Source organism: Amblyraja radiata, chromosome 26, assembly GCF_010909765.2.
Source record: "Amblyraja radiata isolate CabotCenter1 chromosome 26, sAmbRad1.1.pri, whole genome shotgun sequence".
NCBI lineage: Eukaryota > Metazoa > Chordata > Chondrichthyes > Rajiformes > Rajidae > Amblyraja > Amblyraja radiata.
The window spans coordinates 6,885,107-6,908,107 of NC_045981.1; the positions used below are offsets into that span (position 1 = coordinate 6,885,107).

The window sequence follows — 23,001 nt, forward strand, 5'->3', positions numbered from 1 at the left end:
CCTCGAAATAAATGCTAGCGTTGCATTCGCCTTCCTTACTACTGAACCAATTTGCTAATTTACTTTCTTGGGAATCCTGCACCAGGTCTCTCAATTCCCTTTGCACCTCAGATTTCTGAATTATTTACGCCTTTATTCCTACTACTAAAGCACATGACTGCACTCTTTGCTCTGCTGTATTCAATATATGTGGATCTTAGCAAAGCTATTGACAAAATGTCAGCCTGGTCAAAATGGTGACCAGTGGCAAATTAGGTCCAAAACTGCCCCAATGGCATAGTATATTTGGAGAGGGTGGGGCTAATGTGCATCCACAAATCTTTAAAGGGGGGGGGGGTGTGTGAGTGTGTTTGTGTGTGTGTGTATATGTGTGTGTGCGCGTCTGGAACGTGCTGCTGTGGCTGGTGGGAAAAGCAGATATGATAGTGGCATTTATGAGACATTTGGAAAGGCATATGGATATGTAGGGCATTGATAGATATGGATTATGTGTAGGCAGATGAGAGTGAGTCTTGGCATCTTGTTTGGAACAGACATTGTGGGCAAAAGGGCCTGTTCTTGTACTGTACTGTTCTATTGTGTTTTTGATTTTCTGTTTTTGGATTGAATTCTGTTTTTAATTTGTGTCTCTGTGATGTCTTTATTAGTTATTTTATTCTGATTATATGTGTTTATTCCTATTAATCTATGTAAGGTGTCCTTGAGATGTCTGAAAGGCGCCCATTAAATAAAATTTATTATTATTATTATTATGTAAAACAATCTGACAATGACCCTTGTGTATGGAAGCTTGCATTGGCTAACCTGACCACTACCATTCATGCATAACAATAGTGACTGCAATACAAAATATACATTTTGGCAATTATGGACTTCAGGAGCTCTGCAGCCACGTAAATGTAAGTCCTCAGTCTGAAGAAGTGTTTCAACCCGAAACGTCCCCCATTCCTTCTATCCAGAGATGCTGCCTGTCCCGCTGTGTTACTCCAGCATTTTGTGTCTATCGCCGGTGTAAACCAGCATCAAGTTCAAGTGAGTTTATTGTCATGTGTCCCTGTATAGGACAATGAAATTCTTGCTTTGCATTTACGTGCATCTGCAGTACCCTCATGTACGTAAATGCAAATCTTTATTTTGAATCTTTGGATACATGATTAATAATCTTTCACTCCTTGGCAATGCAATTTACTTGAAGTGATGCATCTAACTGTGGCTTTGTCTGTTTGTGCAGCGTGCATGTCGTAATGCCCAGTGTCGTGTGGATAATTATTTATGATTCAACAAGTGGTGCCATAAAATGAAAAGCATTTTTATCACTTCCTGTTTTGCGTTCAGGAGAGCAGCTAACGGCGTGTGTTTCACATCTGTTTCCTGTTAGGCAGACGGTGAGCTCACAAAGACCTGCCGCAGTAGCTGGAAATGCAACATGAATAATTGAACCTGTCTTTATCTGTCTTGTGCAGCCTAACCCACTCACTGTGTTTTAACCAGGGATCTGCCGGACTGGCCTCTTGCACCAGTACGCTGCTGCCAGTAGCCAGACCTCCAGGAGAACCTGTTGCTTATTTCAATTTGTGGAAATCGAAGTTTTGAAAATAGACATCAGAACCTTGGAAGCAACCTCCCGCTGGCTGTTTGATAAAATTGGTGAAAGACAATCGCAAAACTAGGATTCTACTTAATAATAGGGAAAGCCAGATCCCGTATGGAAGTAGAGAAGTTGCCTTGACTGGATTGTTTGGGACTTTCCTATATGTAAACCAGGCAGTAAGGAGGTAATTGTAACCAACCCTGCTTGGAGGCAGGCTGGCAGTATGACTGGTTACGATGCCCATCAAACTTTACTCTCCATCAGCTTCAGTGGCCATTTAAAGAAGGCAGCTAGCCCCATCTGATATCCATCTGATTTCTTTAAGTTCCCTTAAAACGTTCCCTCCATGATAACTTAAAATAGCAAGTGCTTGCAAAGGGCTGCCAATGTATTATCATCAACCGAGAGGACATTTGTAAATCATCACACCATAGTTTCTTCAAGACCCGAGGTCGAAACATGGCAAATGCAGAGTTAATGTGGGGTGAGGACCATGAAACACTCCACACTGATAGTGACCTTTTCACTGGTCATTCTAAGTGAACAGGTATCTGATGTTCCATGTGGAGGAGCCTGCAGAAGGAGGGGGGCAGGGGGAGGGGGGGGTGGGGGGTGGTGTCACGAAGTAATTGATGTTGCTAGGAGCATCATTGAATAGGTAACAGTATGCTGAGTACTGAGAGGTTATTGCCAATCTCTTGCCTATCTCCAGCTTGGATAATATAGTTAGAAATCTAGAAGTCAGAATATGGAATTTGCCACCAAAAGCAGCAGTCGAAGCAAATAACAGTTTCTAATTAAGGAGGTCAGAAAGGTTTATGACTGAGAAACAAATGAAAACGATCTCTGGTAGGGTTAGATGGGCTATGTTGGGGGGAGGCTCATGTAGAAGGTAGGAACTTTGTCATCGGGGATAATCCATCCATTGTTTTGTGGATAAATTCTGTTGATTTTACTTATGACTAAATCGTCTCCACTTTTGGCAGTAAAGTCATAATTTGGTTTGAAACTTGAAAGGATTATTTCCATCTATCAAAGACAATGTTCAAAACTTTAAGCCATGCCAATCACTGCAACAACATGGGGCATGTTCAGTTTAGTTTATTGCCATGTGTACCAAGGTACAATGGAAGGCTTTTGTTGCGTGCTAACCAGTCAGCTGAAAGACAATACATGATTGCAATTGAGTTGAAATTGAATGTTAATATCAAGCTCATTCTAATACTTCTGTTTGTTTTTGATCTTGCAGGATCTTGAGAGGTTGGAGGTTGAAAGGATTGAAATGATTCGGCAGCACCTCTGTCAGTACACACAGCTTCGTCATGAGACAGACATGTTCAACCAAAGTGTAAGGAAAACTTTGCCACTATGCCACTGCTGAGAAACATTTGCACAGAAAAATCTGCTTCACTTGAATGTTCATTGGCTTGGAAATGTAAAATGGGAACGGTATTTCAGGAAATGCTCTTATTAAACAGCTCCTTCGCTGTATTAGAATGTGTTGGCTCTGTGGATCTGCAGGGCAGTACTAGATTCAAACAAGGATATGGATAGAGAACTGGTTGGTGGACAGGAAGCAAAGAGTAGGAATTAACAGGTTCTTTTCAGAATGGCAGGCAGTGACTAGTGGGATGCCGCAAGGCTCGATGCTGGGACCCCAGTAGTTCACAACACATATTAACGATTTAGACGAGGGAATTAAATGTAACATCTCTAAGTTTGCGGATGACACAAAGCTGGGTGGCAGTGTGAATTGCGAGGAAGATGCTATGAGGCTGCAGGGTGACTTGGATAGGTTGGGTGAGTGGGCAGAAGCATAGCAGATGCAGTATGATGTGGATAAATGTGTGGTTATCCACTTTGGTGGCAAGAACAGGATTGCAGATTATTGGTGAAGTGGAGGTGCAACAAGACCTGGGTGCGCTTGTAGATCAGTCACTGAAAGTAAGCATGCATGTACAGCAGGCAGTGAAGAAAGCTAATGACATGTAGCCAGCAGTCGCCTGTTGTCCGGGAACGGGAACGGCGACTGTCAGAGTGGAACGCGCGCGCGCACACACACACGCACACGCGCGCACGCACACGCGCGCGCACACACACACACACACACACACACACACACACACACACACACACACACACACACACACACACACACACACACACACACACACACTCCACTCCACTCCACTCCACCCCACCCCACCCCACCCCACCACCACCACACGAACACGTGGCGACTGCATAGTCTCCTGCAGTCGCCTAAAAAGTCGCCTAAGTGGGACAGGCCCATAAGTAAGCAACTCATTGGGAATGAAAGACTGCAATTAGTTGCATGCACAACCAGTGTTGTCTGATGCAGACAATAACACATACGAGAGCCTTTTAAATTAAATGCTGAACAGTTTCTTTTCCATTCATTGCCATTTACAAAAAAATTAGCTATCCTTTCATTTTGCTTTTCATCAACACCTAAGTCTACAGTCGGAATACTGCATTGTTCATTAGATTTCTACTGCTATTTTTTTAAATGCCTAACTGGAAACTTTCTTTGTCACTGATCCTTGAATGTAGTCTCTGGAGTCAGTCAAATAAGGACACATATTAGATCTATATCTGGCCTTTCCCAGGCAATCAGTTTCCTCAGGCTGTTTGATGAGCGTAGAGGCATTTTGATTTTTCCTTTGCGCTTGTGAAACTTAAGTGCAGCAGGTGGCTCCTTTAAAATTTGGGCCTGTTTACTTCAGGGTGGCAGATTCTTAAGTCGAGGGGGACATTTAGTAGGAGCTGAAAATAAGTTTACGGAATGCCAAAAAATAATCTGATGGTGCATGTGTCACAGAGTATGTTTAATGACTGGCTATATTGGTCTGGTGCAGGAATATCACAGGTTTAGGCGACTTACTGTTGGATATGGTTTCCTCCCATTTAACTCTGCCGTGTAACTTACAGTCTACTGGATTTTATAGACTGGATCACATTGCTGGAAATGCATCGATTCTGGGCTTTTGGGCAAAATGGCCAATGTTGGTCCAGTCACTTGCTGTTCAGTGCTTCAAGTCTTTTTCAATGTACATTGGAAGATGTGAGCGCTGGATGGTATTAATTTGGGTGAGGTTTACAGCCTTGCACTTCAGTTTATGCCCTTCAATGGCAGCTTGTCCAGGGCAATGACTGATCAATGGATTTTGTTTTTCTGGGTGCTCCACTATTTTGAGTTTGTTACCTGTATGGTCTGTGGCCTGCAGATGTTTTAAGCTGAGAAGTCATGTAAGCATTCGTGTGGCATTCCACATCCTGATCCCAGGAAAGTGATTGTAATTATTTGCCAGTGACTATGATAAAATGAGGCTTCCATGGTTACGTTTCTGCTTTGATGTGACCTCCTGATTTTAATTTAATGAGAGGAATTGGTATGGGTAAACTGTAGGTGTTAACAGGGGCAACACAGTGGCTCAGCTGATAGAGCTGCTGTCGCATACAACTAGAGACCTGGGTTCAATCCTGACCTTGGGTGCTGTCCCTGTGGAGTTTGCACGTTCTCTGTGTGACTACGTGAGTTTCCTTTGGGTGCTACAGTTCCACATCCCAAAGACATGCTGATTTGTAGTTTAACTCCCCCCAGTGTGTAGGAAGCAGATGGAAAAGTGAGATAAAATAGAGTTAGTGTGAATGGGTGATCGATGATCAATATGTATTTGGTGGCCCATGGGCCTGTTTCTGTGCTGTAACTTTCAATCAAATGGTGTGTGGCCAACAAATGACATGAGGTAATAGCACAAGTCGCGGGCAACATTTCTGCATCTACCCATGTGGGATAATTTCAGCAAGTGGGGACCTGACCTTCATCTCCCAATTGTGAGTTGTCTTCCAGTGGTGGGGTTTAGAGGAGCCTCTCCTTCCCAAATATTCTTTATGTGGGTAGTCTGCAGCAATCGAACCCTTTGGCAACTCTAAACACAGTCACAGTCATGGAAGATGAATTCATGGGATATCTGTTACTAGATCTTTCTCTACTGTTCAAGGAAACCAATGTTAAGGTACAAGACATGTAGGAAGGAATTTCAGATGCTGGTTTTTAACCGAAGATAGACACAAAATGCTGGAGCTAACTGTCCCGCTGAGTTACTCCAGCATTTTGTGTCTGTCTTCCACATGTTGCCAGATTACCAACAGCCCTGGCCATTAGGTCAGGTACAGCACTTTCAAAGCCATCATTGCCCATCAGACAGAAGCTGCATTGTTAAGTTGCTTCATTCCTTGCTCAGTGATTGTCTCAATGTCCGACTTGACATTCTAATTGTCTCTAGCCTTCAGAGAAGTAAATGATTAAAGAAAGAATTTACATAAAACCAATGAAACATTTGTAGATACGTTTTTTTTATATGATGCCATACAACATGGAAATAGTCCTTTGGCCCAAATTCTCTATGCCGACTACAATGCCCCACCTAAGCTCATCACATTTGCCCACATCTGGCCCATATCCTCTAAAGTTTTCCTATCGGTGTACCTGTGCAAGCGTCTTGTAAATGCTGTTCATGGTACCCTCCTCAAGTACCTCGGCTGGCAGCTCTTTCCATATACCCTCTACCCTCTGAATGACCTGTGCAGGAAGGAACTGCAGGTGCTGGTTTAAACCGAAGATAGACACAAGATGCTGGAGGAATTCAGCAGGGCGGGCAGCATCTCTGGAGAGAAGGAATGGGTGACGTTTTGGGCCGAAGAAGGGTCTCGACGTGAAACATCACCCATTCCTTCTCTCCAGAGATGCTGCCTGCCGTGCTGAACTACTCCAGCATTTTGTGTCTACCCTCTGAATTAAAATAAATAGATTTTGAATTAAACTTGTTATTGCCATATAATCAAAGACATTTGTTCTCACCTGTCTTGAATTTTGAGATTTTGATGCCTGGTTCTAGACACTGGAATTCCTCATTTTGTAACGAACGGCTTAATGACAGTATCGTTTTGTTTCTTGCCTGTTCTCTAGACTATCGAACCAGTGGATCAGCTGCTCCAGAAGGTTGACCCTGCCAAGGACAGAGAACTCTGGGTGAAAGAGCACAAGACAGGCCACATCCGGCCTGTGGACATGGAGTTATAGAGTGCGCTCTTTGCGGGAATGGCTCCCCTTTCCCACCGGGATTAACTGAGCAGTTAGCTGCTACTGGTCTTCAGGTGGATGGATTGTGTCAAGGATTCAAAGTGCAATGAAAGGCACAGTGCAAGCTCATAACAGAGTGCCTTTTGTGTATATGAAACAAAAAAAGTTTAAATATTTAGCCATCTATGTCAAGCGGTTTGTTTTTTGTGCTAGTATGAGTTTTCCTGCAAATCAAACTGCCTATTCACCAGCAATGGTGGAAAAGCTTCCTCTTGCATGCTAAGCATGTATATAAAAGAAGTGCTTCAGCTGTCATGAATTCTGTGTCTCGCCCGGCCACAACCCTCCTTACATTCCAGAAAACAGGGCAGAGTGCTTGTCCTGAGATTGTGATGGGCACTTTCACATGAAAACAGGTTCTGACTTTTGACTTTTTGTTTCCTGGCTGGCATTCCTAGCCATGAGCTGGGCAAATAATACTCCTCACAGCTGGACATATCACAGATCCAATTCACTTGAGTCAAAGGGTAAATATAGGAGCTCTGGTCAGGCTTTTAATGTCCAAGTGTGTTCAGTGTATTCTGATAATGATCAGTTAATGATTTGCTTTGCGAGTTATAATTTGAATGTGTTTGGAATTTCAGTTTTAGATTGTTAGGATGTTGCTGAGCTTCAACTTAATTTGTGAAAGAATCATTAACGAGTTAAACATGTTTCCATCAAATTAGCCAAGTTATGGAACAGGAGTTCATTCAGCATGTTCTAAATTAACCTCTGTGGATAGCTAATCTTTTTCTGCCGAGGTTTGTTAATAATGTGATTTGTGTTTAATACTTGTATAATTGGATCGCTTCCTCCACAAGTGTGCTCCTCTTTACATCTCTTCTCCATCTTTGACCATTCGTCTGCTAAGTACAGCCTGTACTTGATGGCACCTTACAGCTACCTCTGAGGTACTTGGGACTACTATTTTTTTCCTCTATTCATTCCATCCCTTACATTTCCGGTCTTCCTCCAGGTTTGCTTGCTTGATGTAAATACATCTTTGTAATTGAGTCTTTGTGCACTAAGTATTACTGTTTTGAAGCATATTCTATTTGCTTTTTTTTGTCAACCAAATGGTCTCCTGCCTAAATAAGCCTGTAAAGCATTTCCTTTCCTTCTGGAATCCTTCATTTCTTGGAGATCATGAGCAAGGAATTACAAATGTGTCTGGTTCCACTTGACGTTACTGAAGATGCAAAATGGCTGTTCCTGTTCTAAAGTCTCTCTAAAGTGCAGGCATCAATGTAACAATTAATGGATTGATTCAGAATTACATTAAACTCTTCAAATGGTCTACAAATGATTCTATCCATGAACCAACAATTAACTTGAGCATAAATGGCATGTTCTCCATTAACTACTCAAAGTTGTCTTGAGAGCGTTTTTCCACCAGCATTGAGCTTGCTTGATCCTTTTTGCTAGGACTAACATTCTATTGACCATGGAATTACGAAGGTGAAGAACCAAACTCCAAATTCTCTATCATCGTGTTCCATTAAACGAGACTTCCAAAACACAATCAGTTCCACAGCATCCAAAAATGGCAATGTTAATTCAGAGCACCATCAATGCAGCCACCACCATCAGTTAAGATTACAGTGAAAATGTGCTGAATGCAGGAATAATATGTTCAGTTTGATATTTATCTACAGTTGTCCAAATCCAAACAAATGATATTGGGAATGCTATCAATTAAGATTGTTTTAGGCTGCTTCCCTGACACCAAGTAACGTGGCAGGATATGGGCGCTAAATAGAAAGGTGCAATATGGAGAAAACCTATAGTGATTGTGTGTTAACCCCATCACTTGATCTCACTTTAAGAAGCAAACTATTTCAATGTTCCTTTGGCATTGATGATTAACCAACAATATGTGGAGTTTGCTCAGGCTTATGAAGGACAAAGAAGCAAATTTCCTTTTGGGAAAAGCTGCTCGTGCTGTTTATGACCTTGCTGATCCTTCCATGTGATAGAAACATTCCAAATGACCTCAGCAGATACAGATCCAATCCTGTGCATCTTAACATGGCATTGCAGGATCAAGCTCACTTGGTGCTATTCTCTGCTTGTTTATATATTATAACAACATTTGATGATAGTATCACTAAATATTACCAGGGAACATTTTATCAGTGTACGACTAACAGGTCCACAACTTTTTAAAGCACAAATGCTTTTTGTATATCTTACATTCAGTTGGGTTTCATAAACCAATAACCTTGTTACAATAATGCAGTTTCTCTGTAATATTCTGAATTTCTATACACTGTCGTTTTCTACAAAACAGCATGTCGTCCGACCAAATTGCCGTTACTTAAGATGTTTTCATGTGAAAGTTCCCTCATATGAATTTAAACTGTATTTGCAACAACATAATGTTTCTTATTTACCACTTTGTGCTTTGAATATTGTGCAAGTTGTGATAAATGTCCTCTAGTTGAATTGATGTTATTAAAACATTCACACTCTCAATGAAAAGGAAGTTGCTTTTAAAGGCTGTAGCTGCTAAAATCAGAATGTTTTCTGTACAATAAAAGATATTAAGTGAAATGGTGATGCAGAAGTTGACAGTGGTTCACTCTCTGTTTTAAATATCTCTGAGTCTTTATAAGTGTATGTGCAAATCATTGTAATTTGAACTCAACTCAACTTTGGATGACGGCCCAGGAAATGTTGTCAAGAATCTTAATGTTACCATTTGATCAGACTGCTGTTGCTGAAGGAGACGGCCTGAATTACTGGACTGCAACATAAGCTTGCGTATCAGTGCTTGCTCCTCCGTCTCAGCAGCAAGAAAGCCTGGCAACTGTTGACAGGTAGTCATCTGAATTTGACCGTTGTCCTCTCTGAAGTTCCCTTTGGCTTCCTCTCCAGACCTTGCTTTAATTAGAATCGCATTGCAAATTCTGTTTCCAGTCTCAGACTGGCAACTGGTAAACAAGTGGAGATGTGGCATGACGGGCTTGCTGAATGCTTCTACTATGCCAGTGTGGACTGCCATGCGGTGTGGACTATACTATGGCTGTAATGATTTTCCAGATTTTTCAGGATTTGCATTCATCTTCTTCCATTCCAGTTCTGAGGTGTAGGAAGAAACAGCAGATGATGGTTTAAACCAAAGATAGACACAAAATGCTGGAGTAACTCAGCGGGTCAGGCAGCATCTCTGGAGGAAAATGAATAGGTGACGTTTTGGGTCGCGACACTTTGGGTCGAATTACTCAATCTTTTTGTGTCCATCTCCAGTTCTGAGGTGACTGAGAAAGCCACTAGTGGGCAGGAGTAGCAAGATACGGTGGATGGGTGGGTTTAAACATGACTTCTTGTACATTTTCATTTTCCCTTCAGGTTCCCAGTGCCATCCTGAATGTTCCTGTTCACAATGGATGTCCAGGAGTGGGTGGCAATGTCTTACTTTTTCCAAGGATGTTTTGAGATGATCCTTGAATCCTATTCCCCAGGCCATGTGGCACTCTTGCCATGACAGGGATGAGACTAGTGTGTCAGGAGTCTAGTGTTGGCCATGTGAATGAAGTGGCCTGCCCAACGGAGTGGTAGCAGGGTTTTAGTGCTGTGAAATGTTGGCCTGGGAGAGGACACCATCTTTGCTTTTCTTATTCTGCCAATGCACAGAAGATTTTTAGTTTAGATAGACACAAAAAGCTGGAGTAACTCAGCGGGTCATGCAGCATCTATGGATAAAAGGAACAGGCTCAGTCTGAAGAAGGGTCTGGACAGAAACATCACCTATTCCTTTTCTCCAGAGATGCTGCCTGACCAGCTGAGTTACTCCAGCTATTTTGTGTCTATCTTCGGTTTGAACCAGCATCTGCAGTCCCTTCCTACGATTTTTAGTTTAGTTTAGAGATACAGCGCAGAAACAGGCCCTTTGGCGCACCAAGTCTGCACTGACCTGCGATCCCAGCACACTAACACTATCCTACACACACTCGGGCCAACTTTACCGAAGCCAATCATCCTATAAACCTTTACGCCTTTGGAGTGTGGGAGGAAACCTGAGCTCCTGGAGAAAAAACCCACGCAGGTCACAGGCAGAACGTACAAACTCTATACAGACAGCACCCGTAGTCAGGATCGAACCCGGATCTCTGGCGCTGTAAGTGGGCAACTTTACCGCTGCGCCACCAATTTTTGAAGAACCAGTGTTGATGGCATATCTCTAGTGCGTGAGGTTTAGAGTTAGTCATGAGCCTTATTCCATAACACAATTCTTCCAATAGTACTATGCTCTTGCAGGTTGGTGAAAGGAACAATATGGTGGGTTTTGTCATGTTGCTCTTATTACTCACCTCCCACGAGTGCTGATGGTAGATAGGGTCATTCCCTCAACTGCTCTCAGTCTGAAGAAGAGTCTCGACCTGAGAGGTCACATTACCATGCTCTCCAGAGACCTGCCTGACCAGCTGAATTTCCCCAGCACTCTGTGTGCTTTGGCACTCAGGCAAAGTGTTGAAAGCTATCAAAGTGTACTATTTTTGACAGCCAAGACGATTAGAGCCAACAGCTGGGTGGTTTTACGAGGTGAGTGGCCATCAATAATACACTGCAGAAACCCCACAAATTAGGAACTCGCCCTCAAAAAGAAACTCTTTAGTCTCAAGATTACATTGCTTTATTACATTTAAAAATGCACAAAAATATGATTTGCCATGGATTACACTGAAAGCAGAGGTGGTTAAAATGACTAGCTAGATCTATTCAGCTGCAAATATGGGATTAAATGCCGTATAATAAAGTCAACTAAGCATTCCACAATATATATATAATATGTATAAAATATAAATATGATGCAATTTCTCAGTGATACCAAAATTGGTCTCTTTTAAATTTTAACGGTTCCAGTGTGGTTTTGAAATTGGAATTCGAGTTTTGTTGCACTGAGTTTGAAGGGTCTGGCAGGGAGGAAGCTTCACTGACAACCTGGAAACAGGAGACAAAACTGCAAGATAGAACACAACAAAGCGCATTCTCATCATGGGACTAAGTGACTGGGTTTAACTGGTTTACTGTCTCATTATGCCCACTACGCATTCAATTGTTGCTAACAGTTTATTACAAACAGTCTCTCAGCTATCAGTAGTAAGGAGCATTGCAGCTGTAATCCATTGGTTCCAATTGCTAAACACCCTGTAAGCAAACAATGAATTAGGAAAGATTTAAAAAATTGTTGAGATGCACGTGCTTGAGATGCATGCGGTTGAGCATGTTTGTGGTTGGGCATGTACCTGGTTGAGAGTGTACTTGGTTGAGCATGTACTTGGTGCTCCTACCAGTCTGTTTCTCCATAGATACTTGCAGCTCCTGCATGCAGCAAAGGGTCTGAGGAGTCCATATCATTTTTGTTGTACGCAGCTCCAGTGCCAAGCGCTGCCCGCCTTTCCCCGTCCACTCCAATTAGTGCGTGAGATGCGGCCGTTTGTGGGAATTATTCAATGATCAGCTTCTTGAGGGAATTCAGGTACGTGGGAATGAGAGAGGTCGAATCATCATCGTTCAGCATCTTCTCTCCTCTTCCTTCTGACCCAGCCGAGCTAGGAGACCTGACGAGCGTTGCAAAGGGGGAGTTGTAACCCTGTGGATCAAAACAGCAAAAATAAGCTATGTTATTCTGGTTGGATCTAAGATTTTCGACTGGATTTCTGCCATGATATACAGCTTGTGCAATTGTGGCATAAGAATGCAGTCTTACGTAAACCTGAAAATTGCTCAGACACACTGAATGAGCAGGAGTTCATAAACCTGGGTTAACCATTTATTGATCAACTTTGCTTTTGGCTTGGAGGAAAATTTAGTGGGGGGAGGGAGGCTCACTCCAAAAGAGCACTTCTCCTGAATATCCTGCAGTCTGGATTTTTAAGTGGGATGTCATTCTTCAGTGGACCTGTCCCACTTAGGCGACTCTTTAGGCAACTGCTAGGGACTAATTTTAATGGGATTCACCTACGACAGCAAAAAATGTCGCCAACATTCTTTCAACATGTTGAAAATGTTGTGGCAGTCGCCTGTAGTTGCCCAAAAAATCGCATAAGTGGGACAGGCCCATAAGTCTTGATTCTTAAGTGGGTTACCAGAGATGGTTGGGTCATAGGTAAAACAACCTGGATAATGGAGGGTATGAGCAGTCTGAAGAAGGGTTTCGGCCCGAAACATCGCCTATTTCCTTTGCTCCATAGATGCTGCTGCACCCGCTGAGTTTCTCCAGCATTTTTGTGTACATTCTGCAGAGACTGCTCTCTTCACAACTCCATGGTTCGCTCATCCATTGCCACCCAACCATCCCCTCCCCCGGTACTTTCCTCTGTCACCGCAGGAGATGTAACACCTGCCCCACCATCCAGGGACCCCAGCAGTCCTTCCACACGAGACAGAGCTTCATGTGTCCCTCCTCTAACGTCATCTACTTCCGGCGTTCCAGGTGTGGTCTCCTCTACATCGGCAAGTCTAAATGTAGACTTGGCAACCATTTTGCCGAACATGTGCTCAGTCCACCAAGGCCAACTGGATTTCTTGGTAATAACCATTTCAACTCCTCTACCCATTCTCACACTGACCTTTCTGTCCTGGGCCTCCACCAGGCCACATGCAAACTGGAGGAACAGCACATGATGCACCAATTGGGTAGCTTACAACCCAATGGCATGAAAACAGAATTCTCCAGTTGGAGGTAAGTAAAGCCCATCCCCTCTTCCCTCCACAACCCTCCCACCACTCTGCACTGTGCCCCACCTGGGCTTCCACCTATTTATCCCCTCCCTTCCATCTATAGTCCTTCAATTTGCAACTCTTCAATCCTTTTGTCTCACACCTTTTGTATTTTCATCTCTCATCTTATTCCAACCATTTGCCTGTTAAAGCCCTCCCTCACCTGTATCAAGCTATCATTAACCAGGCGTTGTCGTGCCCCGCCTCTCTTCCCGCTATCTCCCCCCCCCCCCCCCCCCCCCCCCCCCGCTTCCTCCCCAAGTGTATCGACCCAAAACCTCACCTATCCAGGTCCTCCATGCTGCCTGACCCATTGAGTTACTCCTGCACTGTATCTTTTTTTGGTAAACCTGCATCTGCGGTTCCTTGTTTCTGCACTAATTAAAACAGCTGCAGGCTCGTTATTTGGCCTACAGCCCCATCCTCAACAGTGGAGAGGTGAAGAGTTGTGGACCGCGGGGAAGGGGGAGATCATGTGGTGGCCATTTTAGCAGGCAGTGGACTCATTGCATGTACCTGACTTGTGGAACCTAAACAGAAGTCACACTGCAAGTGCATTTGCCCTGTGAATGCAGCCCTTTACAGCTTCATTTGCCACCCAAGTGTCTGCAATCCTGTGGCATAATAATATAATGTCAGCAGCAACGCAACTAGTGGAAAATTAAATAAGCTGATAATAGTTTGGTTGCTCATTCATTATTCCATCATCGTAAAATTGGACAGCAAGGTAGATTTGGTTTCTGGTCCAGAATTTTACAATCTATGTTGTGTTGACTCGGTTCACTTGTAACTTTAAAAATCTCAATGTTATTCTTTGAATCTGTCCAAATGTCTTTTAAATGTTGTTATTGTATCTGCCTCAACTTCTTCCTCTGGCAGCTCGTTCCATACACCCGCCACCCTCTGTGTGGGAAAACGCTGCTTCTCAGGTTTCCAATTAAATATGTTCTCTCTCATATTAAATATATGTCCCCCAGCTATTAATCCCCTTACACTGAGAAAAAGACTGCATTCATCCCTCATGAATGTATACACCACCGCAAGATCTTGTGCCCAGAGGATTATAGTCCAAGCCTGCCCAACCTCTCTCTACAGCTCAGGCACTTGGGTTTTGTAACATCCTTGAAAATCTTCTCTGCACCCTTTAATGGCATGAAGAAAGTTGACTAGATTTCAAGAAGGAAGAAGTGGTCTGTTGGATTCATCAGACCCGCAGTTCTACTAATTAGGGGTGGATGTGTCGAGGCTGGTGGTGGGGAGAGAGTAATGCCCCTGTCCCACTTAGGAAACCTAAATGGAAACCTCTGGAGACGTTGTGCCCCACTCAAGGTTTCTGCGCTGTTCCCGGAGGTTTTTGTCAGTCTCCCTACCTGCAACCTCCGGCAACCTCCGGCAACCTCTGGGAACCGCACGGAAACCTTGGGTGGGGCGCAAAGTCTCCTGAGGTTTCCGTTCAGGTTTCCTAAGTGGGACAGGGGCATAAGCCACTGAGAATTGTACTTCTGCTACTTTCGACAGCTCTCCAATGTCATCACTGACGTGTGTAAATGTTGGTGGGAGCAAGCAGTTAACATCACTGCATTATCTGATTTTTGACTTCTGGAGATGGAAAGAAACGCAACTCAGCAATTTTTGCACAAATCTCAGATTGATTAAAAAGTGTTATGGATGAAAATATGCATCACATCCACAGACGGAAGGAAACGCGGGTTGAGGAAAACCACACAAACCTTTCATTCCGATCTGCTGGAATTAATTTCACCTAAAACAAGTTCTGTGATTAAATACAATCTGATGGAGCCACATCCATCCTCACACTGGGAATGGGAGAGGAAGAGATATCTTCAATTCAGTGATAATGGTGAAACTGATTTAATATGTAGTCATTTTATCAGCTACTGTGTGAACAGCGTAACCAGAGCATTAGTATCTAGGGATGGGGTGGGTGGTTGTGGAGTGGGAGGAATAAAATGGGATTGGTGTGGCTGGGTTGGTTGAACAGGGTTGGGTTGGTGGCATAGCCCTTTGGCCCACTGAGTCTGCACCAACCAGCGATCACCCTGTACACTAGCACTATCCTACACGCTCGGGGCAATTTGTAATTTTACCAAAGCCAATTAACCCACAAACCTGCATGCCTTTGGGGATGTGGGAGGAAACCAGAGCACCCAGAGAAAACCCACGTGGTCACGGGGAGAAGGTACAAACTCCATACAGACTGCACCCGCGGCCAGGATTGAACCCAGATCTCTGGCGTTGGAAGCCAGCAACTCTACTGCAGCGCCACCGTGCCGCCCCCCCCCCCCCCCCGCCATGGTTCTGCATTCCTTTAACTCTGCCATATTACAGCACAGCCACACCACTGTCGGTCTCTCAATATTTCACCGTTCATAGAGACAGAACTTTTACCGAAGAGTAGCCTTTGCCGAAACTGGCCCGGTTCTTGGTGCGTATTTTGGAGAGTGCCGCCTCGGCGATGTCGGCGCGCTCCTCGGCATCGTCCAACTCGTGCACCGTCTTCCTGTACTTTGCCAGGTTCATGTTGGCCTGCTCCTCCTGTAAAACACATGTAGTGAGGGGCAGCTTGGTCAAGAGTCCTCAGCTCCATCTTGCTGCAAGTGTAGATGTGCCGGAGTCCTGCCAATGCTGCCTCTGCACTTCACTAACATTAAACTGGGAGTCAGTGGTCCAGGCTCACAGACGATGAGCATTTGACGGCTCTGGGCCTGTAATCGCTGGAGTTCAGAAGAATGAGGGGGGACCTCATTGAAACATACAGAACAGTGGAAGGCTTGGATAGAGTGGATGTGGAGAGGATGTTTCCACTAGTGGGAGAGTCTAGGACTAGAGGTCGTAGCCTCAGAATTAAAGGACGTTCCTTTAGGAAGGAAATGAGGAGGAATTCCTTTAGTCAGAGGGTGGTGAATCTGTGGATTTCTTAGCCACAGACAGCTGTGGAGGCCGGCAATGGATATTTTTAAGGGAGAGATAGATTCTTGAGACAGAGTGATGGGGGAGGAGGAGGAGGCAGTGAGTGGGGGCGTGAGGGGGGGGGGGGGGGGAGAGGCCGAGTGGAGCCCACAGTGACCAAACACATCCTGTCACTGGCTAGCATTATGCATGGCTGGAGCACAACCACAAGCATAGACGGAAACAGCATGGAAATAGCGAGACTGTTTGGCCCATCGAATCTACCCCAACCACTCATTTATACTAATCCAATACTAATGCAACAATCTCCTACTTCCCACATGTACAATCAACTTTACTTAGTTTCAATGCAGGATGGCATATGGTGGTTAGTAACTGCATTAACAGGGCCAGATTGGTCTGAATTTGTGTAACAGCCATAGATATCTATCCAATGCTTGATGCTTCCGAGCACACAGTCTCACTTCACGACATCTAGCTGCTGACCTGTGCCCAAGAAAATGCTGTCAAATCTCACAAAAAAAGACATAAACTGCTGGAGTAACATAGCGGGTCAGGCAGCATCTGTGGAGGACACAGATAGGTGACGTTTCAGATCGGGACCCTTCTTCAGGCAGTTACTTTGTGTCTTTGGTAAACGAGCATCTATCAAACCCCACTATGGTAGTTGAGGAATTTGGACGTAGTTAATATGGTTAATACATTTCTCTGGGTGACCAAAATTGGTCGGTCAAGAAAGGTTGTGGAATAATTAGAAGAGTGGGCCAGGAAATGGCAGATGGAATGCAACTCTGACAAGCCTGAAGCAATGAATGTTGGTAAGTCAAACCAGGGTGAGACTTGTACAGTAAATGGTAGGGCTCTTGAGAATGTTGTAGAGCAAAGAGACCTTGGGGTGCAGGTACACATTCCCCTAACAGTGACAATGTAGGTAATAATAATAATAATGGATGGGATTTATATAGCGCCTTTCTAATACTCAAGGCGCTTTACATCGCATTATTCATTCACTCCTCAGTCAGACTCGGTGGTGGTAAGCTACTTCTGTAGCCACAGCTGCCCTGGGGCAGACTGACGGAAGCGTGGCTGCCAATCTGCGCCTACGGCCCCTCCGACCACCACCAATCACTCACACACATTCACACACAGGCAAAGGTGGGTGAAGTGTCTTGCCCAAGGACACAACGACAGTATGCACTCCAAGCGGGATTCGAACCGGCTACCTTCCGGTTGCCAGCCGAACACTTAGCCCATTGTGCCATCTGTCGTGGCAATGAATGACGGGGCAATGAATGGTTCCATTGGCAAGCTTGCCCTCGTCAGTAAAGGTCTGGGCACAAGAATTGGGATATCGTGCTCCAGCTGTATGAGACGTTGGTGAGACCACATTTGGAGCATTGTCTCCATTTCTAATCATCCTGCTAGAGGAAAGATGTTATAAGGCTGAAAAGATGCGGAACAGATTCAACCGGATGCTATCAGGAATTGAGGGCTTTAGTTAATAGGAACAGCTGGATAGGATGGGACCTTTTTCTCTGGAGTGCAGCAGCTCGAGGGATGACCTGATAAAGATATCTAAAATTATGGGAGGCATCGGTAAGATGAATGGTCACAGTGTTTTTTACAGGGTAGAGTGGCCCAGAATTAGAGGGTATAGATTTAAGGTGAGAGGGGACAGATTGAAAAGGGGCAACATTTTCACACGGGGTGGTGGGTATGTGGTAATAGCTGCCATAAGAAGCTGTAGGTGGCAGATACAGTGGTGAAGCTTGAAAAAACATCTAGGCAGGAACATAGGTAGGAAAGGTTTAGAGGGAGGTACACAAAATTGCTGGGGAAACTCAGCGGGTGCAGCAGCATCTATGGAGCGAAGGAAATAGGCGACGTTTCGGCCCGAAACGTCGCCTATTTCCTTCGCTCCATAGATGCTGCTGCACCCGCTGAGTTTCCCCAGCAATTTTGTGTACCTTCGATATTCCAGCATCTGCAGTTCCTTTTTGAACAAGGTTTAGAGGGATATGGGCCAAAGGCAAGCAAATGAGATTAGCTCAGTTACAAAACGTGACGGGTGTGGACATGTTGGACCAAAGGTTTTTGTGCAATGCGACTATAAATATATTGTAATCACAGCTGGCCTCAGTACAGGTGAGCAGGAACATCCATCCCCCAGGGGGTGTGGGTCCCTATTCCACCCTGTAAAACCCCTGGCCCTGGGGGGTGGGTGTGTACTCACTGCCTCCTCCACCTGCCTCTTGTAGGCCCTCAGCTTGCTCTGCAGCCTCTCCAGCAGCTCCTGCATGCGGTGCTGGTTCTTCTGGTCCTCCTCGGCCTGGAACACCAGCTCCTTCAGCCGCCGCTCGTTCTTGCGCAAGGTCTTCACCGTCTCGCCGTGACGCTTCTGCTCCGCGTCCAGCTCCACCTCCAGCTCCCTCACCTGTGCAGGGAGACAGCAGTCAGCGGGCTGCTGCCACGTGTTGGAACCCCTCACCCCTCACCCCCTGCCCCACCACTGCCACTCCCCACCACTGCAGTCTGCAGGTCACGCAGGCTGAAGCATCTCACAGTTCACGAGTGCAACTTGCACGCTTCACACTAGAAGGAAACGTTTGATTTTGATTTAAATTTGATTTAAAAACCACAATCAGATATAAGCAGTTGCTAGAAATTTAAAATGAAGATGGAAAATGAATTCCTCAGATTCACCACCCCCTGACTAAATATATTCCTCTTCATCTCCTTCCTAAAGAAACATCCTTTTATTCTGAGGCTGTGGTCTCTGGTCCTAGACTCTCCCATTGGTGGAAACATTCTTTCCACGTCCACTCTATCCAAAATTGACAACACTGAGGACAGGCCTGAGGATCCCCACAAACACCTCTGGGTTCCATCTTCCCAACAGCCAACTCCGGCTCTGTGGACCAATGACCTGATTTCAAGAACAATTCCCAAATCTAAAGAAGTGACTTGCGTTCCATGTGGCATCAGCTATCTAGGTACAGGTGTTACTGTCGCCTCTGTCTCCACCCCAGACGTCCTCTCTGGGTGGAATGCTGAGTGGTGAGTTGACCGTGGCAGTAGGTACAACGTGGGCACCTCACGCTCCACCTCAAACCCAGGAGAGCCTCACCCACACTGTCCCGCCACGTGACTGAACACTCGCACAACTCCCACCCACACGCATTCCCATTCAGCAGCTCCCAGCTCACATTGGGTCAACGGCAGGGGGAGCCAGAGTGGAGTAGCGGGAGCAGAGGAGGGATGGTGGGATAGAGGGAGGGGTGAAGGGAGGGAGCGTTGCAGCCATGGAGTAAGGGATGAGGTGAGGAATGGAAGGAGGAAGGGAGTGAAGCATTGTAGGCCTGAGCTTTGACACTGGGAACCCACAGGTATTTTCTGACAAAATGAACCAAACATTTCTAGCCTGAGCAGCTTTGTCAAACAGCAGAAAAAATGGAGAATTCAAGTCTGCATCAGCTGGCAACAGATTCCTCCTTAAAGTTGAATCTGGCAGGATCTGCTTCCTCTGGGATCCCCCTCCCCTCCCCATCCCTCCATTAGCCTCCGCAACCCTCCCCACCCCTACCCACCCCACCGCTCCCCTCCCCACCCCTCCCCACCCCACCTCTCCCCACACCTACCCACCCCACCTCTCCCCACCCCTCCCCACCCCTCCCCACACCTACCCACCCCACCGCTCCCCTCCCCACCCCACCCCACCTCTCCCCACCCCTACCCACCCCTCCCACCACCAACCTTACCCGTCCTTCCAGTTTCTGGATGATCTTCCTTCCTCCCTTCAGGGCCAACTGCTCGGCCTCCTCCAACTTGCCGTTCAGCTCCTTGATCTGCGACTCGAGACCCTTGCGCACACGCTCCAAGTGCAGAGAGTGATCCTGCTCATGGTGCAGCTCCTCCGCTAACCTGCCAAGCTGAGCAGAAGGTGGAGGGTCAAGTCAACCACCCCGGTCACCAGGAGAGCGACGGTGGGCCCGGCGATGGGATTCTTTGTAACTTAGTCGGTGCCCTTTATGTGGCGTCTCTCTCCATGCCTTGGGTACGCAAAACCAGGAATATCACCGTGACTTGTCACATGGGACACTAAAGTATTCCTTCATTCATTCATTCATTGAAGACTGGCAGTGAGTGTGAGAGCACCATGAATAGAGGCTCTATTCCTGCCAGACGATCCGAAGAAGGGTCTCGACCCGAAAAATCACCCATTCCTTCTCTCCAGAGATGGTGCCTGTCCCGCTGGGTTACTCCAGCATTCTGTGTCTCTCCTGCCAGAAGATCGATAATTGGAACAATCCAGCCAAGGACAATAAAGGAGGGTCTTTAACGTGGAGCTCTCCCATCTCCTCTCAAATTAGCGTCTCGTTCACTAGGAGTTGGCAGATACTAACGCCTGCACAATGGACCTAACACCAGTGTACACACTAACAATGACCCTGCTCAAGTCCATTGTGGGACATAAACTGTACATATATCCTTATAGACATAGACATATATCCTTATAGAGATAGACACAAAAAGCTAGAGTATCTCAGCGGGACAGGCAGCATCTCTGGAGAGAAGGAATGGGTGACGTTTTGGGTCGAGACCCTTCATGCCACCTGCCTGACCAACCATGTATTGTCCTTATACCGATCAAGTGTATTTAAACCAGCAACATTCACAGACATTAACATTTGGCAGAGTTTGCAACTACATCTGCATTGACAATATAGGCAGCTTGAATGTAAACACACAGACAAGCAGCCACGTGTGAGGTCGATCTCATCCCAACCCACCGTATCATAAATCAAGGCTCTGTCTGCAATGTGCAGCATAGCTCTTTGCCTCCACCTGCTGGTGGCTCCCACACTTGCTGCCAGGCAGTTCCATGGAGCTGTGTTATAACGGCACAAGGCCATTTACCACTTGAACCAGCTGGCGGGCCCATTATAATCCAGGCTAATTGAAGCTGATTTAATAGGAAACTCTTGATCTGGTGCGTGAGAGTTCAGAGCAGGTGCTCCCGACTGACGTAGACAGAATCTTCCTGGTTAGAGGGTGATGGGGCAAATTGTGATTCAGTGGTTCTGGACACTGATTCTCTCTTCCCCCTTACCCTGGCCATTTCTAAATCTCACCCACCCCACCCCACTCCACCTGCTATTTTCTTTCCACCTCTCCAGTCTATTAAGTCTCTTGACAGCAGTGGAGCCGGGTCTCTGGAGAGCTGACGCACAGCTCCAATCCTCGCTAAAGACGGACACAAAATGCTGGAGCAACTCAGCGGGTCAGGCAGCATCTCTGGAGAAAAGGAACAGGTGACGATTTGAGTCGAGGCCCTTCATGCCGCCTGCCCGACCAATTGTGTATTGTCTTTCTGCTGACTGGACACATGCAACAAAAGCTTTTCCCTGTACCTCGGTACACGTGACAATAAACTGAACTGAATGGGGCTGAGACCCGGCACAAAACACCCCTTGATTCCATTCTATTCTCAGTGTTGGAGCCAGGAGGTGTGATGTTTTGGTCACTGAAGCTTTACTGATCAACAACAGTGGGTCACAGGCTAAGGTGCACGATAACACTGGTGCTGAGGCAGACTCTCACAGCATTTAACCAGTATCTGATCAAGCACGTGAATCACCCAGGCATGGAAGGCTACAGACCAAGTGATGGTGAATGGGATTACTGTGCATGTGTAATTGTTGGGCTGAAGGGCTGCCTCTGTGATGTGTGAATTTCACCAAATGTCCTGCCCCCCAAATAGACATGGCTATTCCTGGAGCAGGAAGGAACTGCAGATGCTGGCTTATATCAAAGATAGACACAAAGTGATGGAGTAGCTCAGCAGGACAGGCAGTATCGCTGGAGAAAAGGAATGGGAGATTTCAGGTCGGAACCCGAAACGTCACCCTTTTTCTCCAGAGATGCAGCCTAACCTGCTGAGTTACTCCAGCACTTTGTGTCTATCTTAGGCATTAACCAGCATCTGCAGTTTCTACACATATGGCAGAGATGGATGACCTTTATTGGAGCCAAAGGTCATCAGGTGACGTATCTGGTGGACCATCTCCGAGTGATCAGAAGCAGAGCAACAAGGGATTGATGAGGGAAACGTTAGTGAAGGGGAACACTGCACTCTCTTCTCTTCCGTCAGCTGCATATGCAAATGGTTCCCTCCAATCCCTCACTTCAGCAGCACAACACTCGCTAACAAGCACCTCTCGCCCCACTCGTTGTTAATTAAACATATCCCGACCCGTCACCGTGCCATGAAGCCTCGCCGAGAGGCACAATGATCTTACCTCACCCACCACCTTCTTTGCCTTCTCATCCGAGGCTCTGAATTCATTGAGCAGTTCCTCGTGCTCAGTCACCAGCTGCTGCAACTCCACCTCCAGCTTGCGTTTGACAATGGCGGCCCCTTGGAACTGGAGGAGGGCAAAGGACAACTCGGTCAGTGTTGTTCTGGAGAACGGGGAACCCGGCTGAGGGCCACATTGCACATGACCACGGCCCACACTCAGACCTCCAGCATCAGGGGTTATGGGGAGAAGGCAGGAGAATGGGGTTAGGAGGGAGAGATTGGAGTAGATGATGGGCCGAATGG

The 23,001-nt window shown here is 45.9% G+C and overlaps 2 protein-coding genes across 6 annotated transcripts in view; one reads left to right on the plus strand and one right to left on the minus strand.

Moving 5' to 3' along the window:
* gas7 (growth arrest specific 7) overlaps nt 1-9,308 on the plus strand; it is a 353,513-nt gene extending 344,205 nt beyond the window's left edge. For both annotated transcript variants that reach the window (XM_033044096.1, XM_033044097.1), the window contains exons 13-14: nt 2,841-2,939; nt 6,585-9,308. In XM_033044096.1, coding sequence (XP_032899987.1) covers nt 2,841-2,939; nt 6,585-6,698 — 213 coding nt within the window. In that variant the 3' untranslated portion in view covers nt 6,699-9,308. The remainder of the gene's footprint in view (nt 1-2,840; nt 2,940-6,584) is intronic.
* A 2,049-nt stretch (nt 9,309-11,357) lies between these two features.
* The window catches only part of LOC116987846 (myosin-16-like), a 157,065-nt gene continuing 145,421 nt past the window's right edge, over nt 11,358-23,001 (minus strand). For 3 of the 4 annotated variants that reach the window (XM_033044098.1, XM_033044099.1, XM_033044101.1), the window contains 5 exons: nt 22,697-22,822; nt 20,156-20,326; nt 18,631-18,831; nt 15,876-16,022; nt 11,358-12,336 (listed from right to left, as the gene is read on the minus strand). In XM_033044098.1, the coding sequence (XP_032899989.1) occupies nt 12,190-12,336; nt 15,876-16,022; nt 18,631-18,831; nt 20,156-20,326; nt 22,697-22,822 (792 nt within the window). In that variant the 3' untranslated portion in view covers nt 11,358-12,189. The remainder of the gene's footprint in view (nt 12,337-15,875; nt 16,023-18,630; nt 18,832-20,155; nt 20,327-22,696; nt 22,823-23,001) is intronic. The other variant, XM_033044100.1, reaches the window with a different exon arrangement.